The sequence below is a fragment of the Lactuca saligna genome, chromosome 8 (assembly GCF_052625555.1).
Source record: "Lactuca saligna cultivar CGN05327 chromosome 8, ASM5262555v1, whole genome shotgun sequence".
NCBI classification, from domain to species: domain Eukaryota; kingdom Viridiplantae; phylum Streptophyta; class Magnoliopsida; order Asterales; family Asteraceae; genus Lactuca; species Lactuca saligna.
The window spans coordinates 235,706,155-235,719,614 of NC_136424.1; the positions used below are offsets into that span (position 1 = coordinate 235,706,155).

The 13,460-nt window shown below is 39.4% G+C and overlaps 1 protein-coding gene across 1 annotated transcript; it reads left to right on the top strand.

The window, feature by feature from the left end:
* Positions 1-9,305: 9,305 nt before the first annotated feature.
* On the top strand, positions 9,306-9,968 carry LOC145010542 (uncharacterized). Its single transcript, XM_078969069.1, has one exon. The coding sequence runs from the start codon at positions 9,306-9,308 to the stop codon at positions 9,966-9,968; it is 663 nt and encodes a 220-aa protein (XP_078825195.1).
* Positions 9,969-13,460: the final 3,492 nt, after the last annotated feature.

The following is a 13,460-nucleotide window of genomic DNA, read 5'->3' on the forward strand; positions in this document are numbered from 1 at the left end:
GCTTACATCATCGACATGAATCACAACATTCCTGAGCAAGTCACATGTTAATTTTCATAGGTCTCAGAACACAATGCTATGCTCTGGCATCGTCGTCTCGGTCATGCAAATGCTAAGAATCTTAATCATCTTGCAAAGAATGACATTGTTCGTGGTTTTTCAATAAAGAACTTGATGACTTTCGAGAAATGTGTGGCCTGTGCTCAAGGAAAACATCATCGCAAGCCACACAAGCCCAAGCTGGCCGACAGAAACAACACTACTCTCCAGCTGCTACATATGGGTTTATTTGGTCCCGTGAATGTTCTAAGCATCAACAGGAATTCTTGTTGCTTGGTGATAATCGATGATTACTCACATTCACCTGAGTTTTCATATTGTCTAATAAGAGTGAAACTGCTGAACTTATCAAGAGGTTTATTGTGCTCATTGAAAATCAGACCAACGAGAAGGTGAAGGGGATTTGAAGTGATAATGACATAGAGTTCAAGAATGTTGTCCTGGATCATTTTTGTGCTGAAAAATGTATATTGCGTCAGTACAATGCTGCTCGGACACCTCAACAAAATGGCGTAGCGGACCGGTGAAGTTGTACTTTAGCACGACATGCTATGTTCAGAATCATGTTCTGATCAACAAACAACAGATGAAGACTCCATATGAAATTCTATATGGTCAAAAACCAACGGTTGCTCACTTCAGGATTTTTGGTTGCCCTTACACACTACTTCACATTGAGTCCACTCCTAAGTTTAATTCAAAACCTAATGACTGCTATTTCGTGGGATATGCTAGACACACTGCTTATCGAGTTTACAACAAATCCACCAAACAGATTGCGGTGTCATTTGATGTGCGTTGGCTGGAAGAGAATGCGATGGATGCTCGAGTTGGACCAGACTGGTTATTTAATTGCACTTCTTTGTTTAAATCATTTAATGTGTTTTCAGATGATGATTCAGGTACATACTCAGGTTCGAGTGCAGTTGTTGAAGATGACGAGGAAGATTTTATCATTGGCTCATTCAAATAATCTATGGTGATTCCTGAATCTTCTGCGATAGATGCAACTACACCAAGTACACCTCTTTCCTCACTAGTCCAAAAGTCTAGTTTTGACACCGAAGCTACTCCCCTTACTCCCGAAGAAGCTGAGATTCTCTCAAGGGACAATGTAACTGCCACACAAACCTTCATGGGATTTCTCTTTCCAAAGCCGTTCGCAAATGAATTTGTGGCAAGTACTTCTCATGATCACAGACCGTTTGAAGCGGGTGATTTGGCAGTGGGCAGATTTGACATCACAAATCTTCCAGTCATAGTCAATGATATCGGCCATCCAATCCCAACCAATGTTCAATGAGATCATCCTATCCAGAACAATATTGGTCTACTAGAAAGTGGGTTTCAGACCAGAAGTCAAAGTGGATACGTCAATGAGTGTCTTTACCCGTGCTTCATATCCCAAATTGAACCAAAGAATGTGGACATGACTCTAAATGAACCGAGCTAGGTGGATGCAATGCATGAAGAGAGCTGAATCAGTTCGAGAAGTTAAAAGTATGGTAGTTGGTAGAGCTACCGAAGGGTAAGAAGTCTTTGGACACACGTTGGGTGTTCAAAAATAAGCAAGATGATAGTGGGGTAGTGGGGTGATTGTGCGCAACATAGCTCGTTTGGTCATTCGTGGATTCAGGCAGATAGAGGGTCTTGACTACACCAAAGTGTCTGCTCCTGTAGCGCATTTGGAAGTCATTCACATATTTCTAGCATACGCTTCCTACATGGGGTTTACGGTTTATTAGATGGACGCCAAGACAACCTTTTTGTACGGAGCCGTGAAGGAGGAGATTTATGTTGATCAACCACCAGGGTTTGTCAATCAAAAGTTTCCAAATCATGTCTACAAATTGGACAAGGCTCTATATGGTTTGCATCAGGCTCCTAGAGCTTGGTATGCTACCTTAACTGAACATCTGTTGGAGCACGGGTACACAAGGGGAACGATCGATCCGACGTTATTCATCAAGAAAAAGAATGCAGATTTGATTGTTGTCGAAATCTACGTAAACGACATCATTTTCGGGTCGACCAACACATAGCTATGCAAAGAGTTCAAGGATGCAATGAAGAAAAGATTTGAGATGAGCTCGCTGGGTGAAATGACAATGTTTCTAAGTTTACAAGTTCGACAGGATTCGGCCAAAATTTTACTTCATCAAGGCATATATGTGGAAGAAATGCTAGAAAAGTTTGGTTTTAATGATTCAAAAATTGCTTCCACTCTAGTGGCAGAAAGACCATTGATGACTCCAGTTCCAAAAGGAGAATCTGTAGATCAAACTAAATATCGATCGATGATCGGATCTCTGATTTATCTGACTGCTAGCAGACCTGACATCATGTTTGCTGTTTGTCAATGCGCTCGTTAATCCTAAACTTTCCCAGTTTGATTGCTGTTAAAAGGATTTTAGATACCTTAAAGGTAGCCCTAAATTGGGTCTTTGGTATCCTAAAAATCCCGAATTTGATTTATATGCTTTTGCTGACATTAACTATAGAGGTTGTGATTTTGACAGGAAATCTACATCAAGTTTTGTCAGTTCTTGGGGGACCAATTGGTGTCATGGCAATGCAAGAAACAACAAACGGTGTCGACCTCAACGATTGAGGCTGAATACGTTGCCGCTTTAGTTTGTTGCTCTCAGGTTATCTGGATTCAACACCAATTGCTGGATTACGATTTGAATTTTCTTGACAACTCCATTTTCTGTGATAATGATGCGGATATTCAAATTGCCAAAAATCCCGTTCAACATTCAAAAACCAAACACATCTACATCAACATTCATTTTATTCGAGACTGTTATGAGCGTGAGCTTATTTGTTTGAAACAAAATCACACTGATAATAATGTGGCGGATTTGTTCACCAAACCTTTTAGTAAGGCTCGTTTCGATGTGGTTGTGGGTTATCTGAAAATGATTCGTTTCAAAGATTAATTTTATATTATTTTTTTGTTTAAATTTGCTCGTTTATTTTATTTCATTTCTTTTCTATGCACAAATTTAGGAGGAGAAATCAAAATACAAAAAAAAAATAAAAAAATTATAAAATCAAAAATATAATTTTTTTTTAAATAAAAAAATTCCAAAAATATGTCTTCTTTGGTAAGTGTTCTTGGGAAGTGATATGGAGTATAATGTTAAAGAGCAACCTGAAATACGTGTAATGCACTGAAGCTAAATTGTTTAGACTCTATGTTCAATGTGCTAGTAGGCATGAAGGATTCAAAATAAAAGGACTAGACACTGTTGACAATGAAAAGACCTGACAGTGTTAACTCATCTGGACTTAGATAGTTACATTTGGACTGACCATACGACGCTTGGATAGATAGATTAGTGAGATAAACAAGGGAGCATGCGAGATACATTAAAGTTATTTATCATTTAGAACTGTGGCTCAACACTTCTTCAACGTACAAACTCATGTCCTTAATTCTAGGGCTGATAGGGTGACTGGGGGTTCTGATAAAGTAGGTCTGTGTGAAATTGTTTTTTCTTTCTTATCCTCTACGTCAGTCATATGTTCCCCGCTTTGCGTGATTGGAAGAGATCCGATATGAGACGCAACACATGCATCTTTATTTCTATGCATCTCTATATCTATCTATGCAGTCATATGCTGTCCCTCTGCGTGATTAGAAGAGATCCGACTTGGGACACAACATATGCATCTTTCTATTTCTCTATCCCTCTATTTATGTTAGTTATATGTTGTCCCTCTGCGTGATTGGAAGAGATCCGACATGTGATACAACATATGCATCTATATATCTATCTTGTCTCTCAAATAATTGAGCACTAGCCTAAAGTAAAGAGCTTTTTGGAATTCCTTGATTGCTAGGGTATGTTGTGAAGTCGGGAATGCATTCTAGTGCGCTTAAAATTGAATTGGTTCATGACTAAAGGTTGACTGTAGATCCCGCTGCTAAATTTAGGTGGATAACAATATCCTTGGTCGTTGTCAGCAAAATGACCTATTTAGGAATATAATTGCAATGTCTTGTTACTTATAATCCGTCCAACCTGCAAATATATGCTTTGTGTTTAAGTGGACCACAATATTGGTGATTGACCAGAGCTATTCATGCATGTGTGTGTGCTGAGAAACGATATTAAATTGCTTGACAACTTATGAACCCAAAATGCTTTAAATTTAATTATAAAGGTGTTGAGAAACGATATTAAAATTTAATTACACGAGTTCATTTCATTAGAGATCGCTTGTGACATTTTGGATGCGAATCATGTGATGTTTGGTATCATCAAGGAGAGGACCATGGAGCTATTTGATGAGCGTTTACCGACCTTTTGTGCCGAGATTGAATCTGGTCAATTAGGTGAATATACTCTCTCTTTTTAGGAGTTCAACGTTTTTGGAGACCCAAAGTGCTTTAGGAAGGACCCTATTGCTAGCAGACGATGGATAGCTGATATGGAGAATGATCAATGAACGAGTTTCTGCCCTGAAGGATCGAAGGTGGGATTTGCATCTTGCCTTCTGAGGGACCGAGCTCGCGACCTGTGGGAGGAGGTTGGCCATGCTTTAGAAGATGAGTTTGTGAAGTCCATGACCTATACCGATTTTCTAATAAGATTCAAGGTAGAGTTCGCACCTGCTATTGAGGTGTAGCAGTTAGTGAGGGAGATTCACGACCTATACCAGATGAAGGAGAATGTGACGGAGATCACCACCATGTTCAGGGAGAGGGCTCTAATGGTACCATAGTGTGTTGTTGATGATGAAATGAGGAAAACAAGGTACCATGACATCCTCAGGGATGACATACGAGAGTTTTTTAGCATGTCGAGCTGCAAGGCGCTGGATGACATGATTGCTAGTGTCCAGGAATGGGAGATTGAGTTGGAGGTTCGTACGAAGCACATGACAGAGCAGCTTCAGATAGTAGTCGGCCCGAACAAAAGGCCCAATACTTTTGATTCATGATCGAGAGGCCAGTAGGGTCGGGGATGTTGTGCTAAGTGTGGGAGGTCTCACGAGAAGGGTTGTCATGATATAGGAGGAGCTACTTCAATTACAGCTAGACTGGTCATTTCAACAAGAATTGCACTCGGTGAGCACTCACATGCTTCCATTGCAATCATAAGAACCATAAGAAGGCCGATTGTCTAAGATTATCAGGTGGAGCGACGAGGGCTCTCATTCCAGCTTCATAGAGGATTACTGATGGCCAGGGGGTCATGACAGAAACTCTTATGGTGATGAGCATAACTTTGTCAGTTGAGGGTCGAGAAGTCCCGAGTAATGCTCCATGTTATGACTTGTATGTATCCTTACCATGTATCTTACTTATTTCATTGCATATGCTTATGTTTTATCTTATCATGTATATAGATGTTTTTAGTCAATGGTATGACTACTCATGTTTTGTTCGATTCGGGTGCTACCCGATCTTTTGTGTCTCTTATGCTTAACATGAAGTTTAGTGATGCTCCGGGGACTTTGGATTATCCCTTGAAGGTGGAGATTTTCAATGATCTTTTATTGAGTGCTTCTAGATTTCATCGACTATCTGTTTTGAATATGTTAAGTGAGAGGTATTTGATTGATCTGGTTTTGATTCCTCTACGAGGGTCGAAGGTTATAACGGATATGGACTGGTTGTCCCCCAATGAGGCTATGATTAATTGTAAGAACCAGTTAGCGAGAGTTCAAATCCCAAGTGGGGGATAATTGGTTATTCATGGCGAGGGTGCTCAACACGGACCCAATGTATATTCAGCTGCTAGATTTAGGAGGTATATTCGGCAGGGGTGCTCCGGATTCCTAGCTTATGTGTGGATACGCGAGTTGAGGGTAAGAAGACTGTAGACGCAATGCCCATTGTACGAGAGGTCTGCAATGTGTTTCTAGAGGATTTTCTAGGAGTTCCTCCTGCGTGACAGGTTGATTTTCAGATTGATCTGATTCTAGGTGCGACACAAATAACTAAGGCACCATATTGCTTAGCACCACCGGAGATGCAGAAGTTATTAGACAATGGATCCATCAGACATTGGGAGCACCAATCTTGTTTGTGACAAAGAAGGATGGTTCACACAGGATGTGTATTAACTATTGGGAGTTGAACAACCTGATGGTGAAGAACCGTTATCCACTTTCAAGGATCAATGGTTTATTTGACCAACTTCAGGGTGCATCTTGGGTCTCCAAGTTTATTTGAGATCGATTTATCATTAGATGAGGGTTCGGGGTGAGGATGTGCAGAAGACGGCCTTCAAGACTCATTATGGTCACTATACGTTTGTGGTGATGCCATTCAGGCTCACTAACGCACCAGCAACATTCATGGATCTCATGAATTGGGTGTGCAAGCGAATGCTAGACCGATCTGTAATAGTGTTTATTGATGATATCTCGGTTAAGACCGCTAATCAAAATGAGGAGCACCTGTGGGAGGTTTTGGAGACCTTAAGGAGGGAGAGGTTTTATGCCAAGTTCTCAAAATATGACTTTTGGTTGCACATGGTGCAGTTTTTAGGGCACATTGTAAACCAGAAGGGTATATTGGTCCATCTGACTAAGATTGAGGAAGTGATGCAGTGGGAGGTTGCGAGGACACCGTATGAGGTTTGAAGTTTCCTTGGGTTAGCAGGTTATTACCATAGATTCATTCAAGATTTCTCTAAATTGTTGTTCCTTTGACCTGAGTAACGAAGAAGAATATTACTTTTCGATGTGGGCCTGAACAACAAACATCATTAGAGACCTTGAGGTAGAGATTGTGCAAGGCTCCTATTATGACCCTTTTAAAGGGCATGGATAACTGTGGTTTATTATGATGTGTCGATTTTGGAATTGGGTTCAATGCTTATGTAGAAGGGTCATGTGATTGCTTACGCACCGAGGTAGTTGAAGCCTCATACGAAAAATTATCCTACTCATGATCTGGAGCTGGGGGCTGTGGTATTTACCTTCGATATTTGGATACATTATTTGTATGGGGTTAGGTGCACTATTTACACAATTCAAAAAAGTTTGACGTATTTGATGGATCAACTAAACTTGAACATGAGGTAGCATAGATGGTTAGATGTGGTGAAGAATTATGATTGTGATATTCGTTACCATCCTAGGAAGGCTAATTTATGGCTATGCCTTGAGTCGGAATACAACGAGTGCGCCCATTAGAGGTTTATGTTTGAGGATGGTTATTGTTTCACCACTGTTGGACCTGATCAAGACAACACAAGTAGAGGGGTTAAATAGGGAGAATTTGAAAGAAGAGATAATCAGGGGCCAAATTCCGTTATTTTTCAAGGATAGTAGTGGGTTATTGACTCGGTGCGGTAGGGTGTGGTTCCCGGTTGCTGGCGGGGTTAGGTAGACATTGTTGGAGGAAGCGCACACGTCTAAGTTTTCGATTTATTTGGGCTCCACAAATATGTACAGGGATTTGAGACTGAGCTTTTGGTGGCCCTGCATTAAGAGGGAGATAACATGGTATGATGAGGGCACCTGAATTAACGAGAAGTCAAGGACGAACATCAGATAACCCATGGAAAGATGTGCAAGATGCACGTGTTACCCATTCCTATGTGCAAGTGGGAAGAGATAACTATGAACTTTATTACGAAGTTGCTAAGGATGGTGCTTGGGGTGGATTCTATCTAGGTCATTGTCGATATGTTGACCAAGGGTGCTCATTTTATTCTCATTTTAGAGAGTATTTCTTCTGAGAAGTTGGCCGACATCTATATCAGGGAGGTGGTCACACATCATGGAGTTCCGGTTTTAGTGGTCTCTTACTGCGATGTTCGTTTTGGTACCATGTTTTGGAGGAAGTTTCATGAGAATTTGGGTACTCAGTTGCATTTCAGCACAACATATGACCCCCAGACCGACAAACATAGTGAGCAGACTATTCAAACACTCGAGGATATGCTCATGGCATGTGTGCTAGGTTTTGGAGGGAGTTGGAGCATTTATCTACCATTAGCTGAATTCTCCTACAACAATAGTTATCATTCCAATATTGATTGACCTCCCATTCGAGATGCTTTACGGGAGGAAGTGTCGGAACCTGACTTGTTAAGGTGAGGTTGGGCATCGAGTTATGGGGAATACTGAGGTAGTAATCAAGACTACTAAGTTGATACATGTGCACGATTGGTCGTGGACCGTGCAGAGTCTCCATAAAAATTATGCTGATTGGAAACGTTCAAATATCAATGTAACATCCCGATTCTCATGTATAATTTTTAAAGCTTTGTATTCATTATGGAAGGAACTCGACGAGTTGGAGGCGCCGACTCGTCATGTTGAACCTAGTCAGCCCGCGTGATTTATAACTTCTACTCGTCGAGTTGGTGGACCCCAACTCGACGAGTAGGAGCTGGAGAATGAAACCCTAATTTCTAGTGATGAGCGTAGGCGGTTACTCGCCTTAATTATCTGGAAATGAAACCGGAACTGGAACCGGCAGTTCCTAAAATGTTAGAACCGGAACTGGAACCGTCGGGTAGCCGTTCCATTAGCCGGTACCCGGTTCATTAAATTGTTGAATTTTTAAGACATTTAAAACTATACATATGAGTTAGCATTCAATGAATTGAAGTCCATAGTTAAAGAAAATTTTCTATGAGTTAGAATTTAACATTAAGGCCTTGTGGTATACATACCACGAATGGAATCGTGGTCTAGTTGGCCACGATAATGGATCGTGCACACAACCCCGGCGTTCTGTGGTCAGGCATGGTCGTGCTTCTTCGTGTTCCCGACAACGGATTCAAACGAACAATATGATTGGTTTTTGGGTTTTTTTGGCCTTTGAACGACTATTTTAGCCGTTTCCTTTTTTTTTTCAAACTCAATTCACTAAATATAAATAAACCTTTTATTTTCACCAAAACTTACACCTCATTCTATTCTCTAAAACCACAAAACACATATACATGGATTCCACAAAACATATGAAATTTTTAAAAACTTTTGACTCAGATGGCGACGTAGAATTCGTCGAAACATTCTTCAACGTTGTGCAACACATTCACGACGAAGAAAGTTCAAATGCAGCTCGTAAAAGGGCGGTCATCAATCGTGATCGCCAAGCCGCACACGACTTATTGGTACGTGATTAGTTTGCCGATAATTATCTTTATAATGATGACTCATTTGAACGTCGTTTCCGTCTGAATAAGGGTATACTTTTATGTATTAGTAATGCTTTAGAATCTCGTTATGATTTTTTTAAACAAAAACCCGATGCTAGAGGAAGAATGAGTTTTAGTAGTATACAAAAATGTGCGGTTGCTCTTAGGTATTTGGGATACGGTATAACATTTGATGCATCTAACGAATACTTGAAAGTATCCGAGAGGACCGTAGTTGAATATGTAGATTGGTTTTTTGCATGTGTTTATGAGGTTTTTCACGAAGAATACTTGCGCAAACCTACTCAACGTGATATTGAGAGATTATATTCGGCTCATGAAGAGAGGCATGGATTTCCGGGTATGCTTGGTAGTCTAGATTGCACGCATGTGGTTTGGGAAAAATGTCCAAATGCATGGCGTGGCCAGTTCACTCTAGGAGATATAGATGAACCAACTATCATCCTAGAAGTTGTTGTATCTCAAGATTTGTGGATATGGCATGCCTTTTTTGGAGTAGCGGGGTCTAACAATGACCTTAATGTTCTTGGCCAGTCTCCACTTTTCAACGATATTTGGACCGGCAAAGCACCTGATATGACGTTCACGGTGAACGGGCACGCGTACAAATACAGTTACTACCTTGGTGATGGGATATACCCGAATTATTCTACATTGATGAAGGCATACTCGGTTCCTCGAAGTGAAAAGACAAAGTTGTTTACAAAAAAACAGGAATCGGCAAGAAAGGATATTGAGAGGGTATTTGGAGTCCTTAAGCAGTCATGACATGTAGTGAAATATGCTACACGACTCTAGGATAAAGAAAGAATTAAAACGAATGGTCCTAGCATGTATTATAATGCATAATATGATTATTGAAGATGAAAGTCGAACGATTAGACAAAGTTGTTTACAAAAGAACAGGAATCGGTGAGAAAGGATATCGAGAGGGCATTTGGAGTCCTTAAGCAGACATGACATGTAGTGAAATATGCTACACGACTCTAGGATAAAGAAAGAATTAAACGAATGGTCCTAGCACGTATGATCCGAACAACATTGTTGTTCCAATGGAGGAGTTCGTACCCCGGAACGAATGCGTTTTTAGAGCGAGTTGTTGAAATTCATAACAATGAAACGTGTTTCAATCTTCGAGAAGATGTCGCGGAATATTTGTACCAACGTAGCATGAACGACGATTAGGATTTTTATATGTATGTTTATTTGTTTTTTAATTAATGTAATGTTTTTTTCTAGATTAACTAAATAATTTAGTTTGAAGTTGTAATTTTATTTTTATAATTAATGAAAAACTAGTTTTAAAATGTCATACCCCCAAACCAAGGATGACGGAAACGTCCGGGGGTGGAGGACTTCATGTATAGTATCATAACCACAAATTCAATAGTAATTTAAGCAAACAAAACCAACATATATATAATTGAAAAAGTTACATCACTTGTATAAATTACATGTTTCAAAATCAATTACAATATGTTGACAAAATATGGAAAGTTTGACGCCTTAACATCCCATCCTCAAAAGCACTTGATTTCCTGTTTAGTGATTTCCTGAGAATACAAGTTGTTTGAAAAGTATCAACACAAAGGTTGGTGAGTTCATAAGTTTTTGTTATAAAACTTAGTAGAAGTCTTTCTCATGTAAATATCGCGTTTGTTTCAGAAAAATCCGATATTTTCCTTAAAATTCGTATAATGTAGCCTTATGACCAAAGACCAAAATGTATAAGAAATCATTTTTACTTAGTAGAAATGTCATGAGTTTGAATTGATATAAAAAGTGAATTTAAATCAACCTAAAACCTACTTAGGTTTTATGAAATCTCGTAAACTTTATGAATTGTTATCTCCCTATGTGAGTCGCTATAATCATACTATGACTATGTGAACCTGCCACGACGTTTCTCAGGCGTCGCGAAAATGAAATGACATTCGTCACCCGTAGACCTGCAGGTCCCACTGTAGCTAGCAGCAAGGTGTGGGGTGTCAAACCCAATACATATCTATATACAAGTATCACGTTCTCCTTCCGGGAGACTCTGATTATAACTACCAGGAATTATATTCCGCACTCGAACGTACGGAAAGAGAGAATGTCTCACAATTTAGGGTAACAAGTTTACGTATAATGTGTGTGAGTGTAAACCTTTTCTGTATGAATGTACTCTTTTAGTACGAGTGTGTTATACAATATATCATAAACTATACCTATTATAGTTTATCTAAAACGTTTGTAATATGTAAGAACTCTTTTATGGAAATGTATTAGTGTTATGAATTTATTAAACTATACTTTTTATAGTTTAATATACGTGTTCTAAAATGAATGAATAATATTTATTATGAATGACTTAGTTCCAGTTCATGATGATAAACTAACAAAGAAACACATTCAATAATTAGAACTTATGATTATACACTTTGCTCAACATAATACAAAGTGTTATGATATTTACATGCTGTTGGCTAACTTTAGCCATTCTGCACTGTTTTGGAAAAATCATAGAAAAATCATACGAAGTCAAAAACTAGATCCGTAAATTCTGAGAGTTCACAAAATGTGTCTAGTTTACTCATAATTTTTATCACGATTTTTAATGACCTCCAACGTGGGTGAAAAAGTCCATAATCACAGATTGGTCCGGATTGTTGTTTGAAATGATAGGCAGTTTTGTAAAAATCACCATAAATTGTATAAAAATCGTATGGAGATGTGCAAGTAGTCATTTTAAATCTAAGAACTTGAACTATTTGTACCTTGTACAGTTTTGAAAACAAAAATGTTTAAGATGCCCAAAACAGTCCGTGAATGGAGTTGAACTTTTCTGATGAAGGCTGTTAGAAAAATTTAGTTATGCTCTTGGTGTTTTAACTTGTATTCCCCCCCTGAAAACTTGAGAAAACATGAAAATTTAGGGGTATGAACTCACCTTAAGTGATTTTAGTAGATGATTGTTGAAGAATGGAAGTGTTTAACTCAAGAACACTTGGAGATGCCTTGAAGATTTTCGAGAATCTAACATCATAGTTATGGAGTTTGTGTAAGCAATCAATGATTTGAGTAGAATGAAGTGAAATAATCATAAGGAGGATGAATTTTACTTACTAAGAGTGGAAGAACACTTGAAAATCAGCCTTGAATCTCGAAATTTGTGTAGAAAAAGTTTGAGAGAAAAGTGGTGTTTGATACTTAGTGAAATGAGAGAAAATGAGGAGAGATGATGTTTGTTCCAGCTCTAAAAACGTGGGAATGAGTGTAATTTGAGTGTAAAGGGACATTGAAGTGACCTAGGTAAGGTGGGGAGGTATGGCTGGTCATAGAGTGGGTGTGGGGTGGTTGCTTGTGTCATAAGTTAAGGCAAAGTCAACACTCCACCTTAAATAAATCCTCCATTAGATCTTTATTATTTAGATAATGATTTTCATCAAAATATGTTTAAATTATGAATATTTAGGGTTTATTATGTTAAAATATAATTTCTGGAGAAAATCCCGCTTTAAAATCACGAAAAACGGGCTTAAAATGTTAAAAATATCAAAAAGGGGCTAAAAGTGACAAATTTCCGAAATCTGGCCGAGGTTCGGCCTTCTGATGCTGAAACCAAGAGGAGAGAGGGCAGAAACCGAGAGGGGAGAAGAGAGAGGGCAGGAACCGAGAGGGGAGAAGAGAACAGAGAGGCGCGAAGAGACAGAGAGGAGAGAAGGAGCAGAGACCGAGAGAAGAGAAGAGAGAGCAGAGAGGCGGAAGGCGAACAGAAGCAGAGAAGCGACAAAGAGTGTGAGAAGCGACAGAGAGTGCGAGAAGCGACAGAGAGTGCGAGAAGCGATAGAGACCGAGACTCGGTCTCTGCTACAGGGTTCGGTCCTTCGGGTTCAGCCAACAGAGGCTCGGTTCGGTTCCTAGGTCTCGGCCTTAAGGAGCTTCGGCTCCTTGAGAAGGGTTTCGGTTCCTAAGGTTCATTTTTCTCGTTTTTACCCTGTTTTAAGCCGTTTGTGACCCGGTTAAGGGTCGGAATGACCCGAATGATTCTAAAAAGTTACGGGAACTTTTTGAGAGAGATTTGGGAGAGATTTCTCATACTTGGAGATATTTGGGAGAGATTTGACATTCTTGGAGAGATTTCTCATACAAAGAGATATTTGAGAGAGGTTGCACATACTTGGAGAGATTTGACATTCTTGGAGAGATTTCTCATACAGAGAGATATTTGAAAGAGATTTGGGAGAGATTTCACATACTTGGAGAGATTTGGGAGAG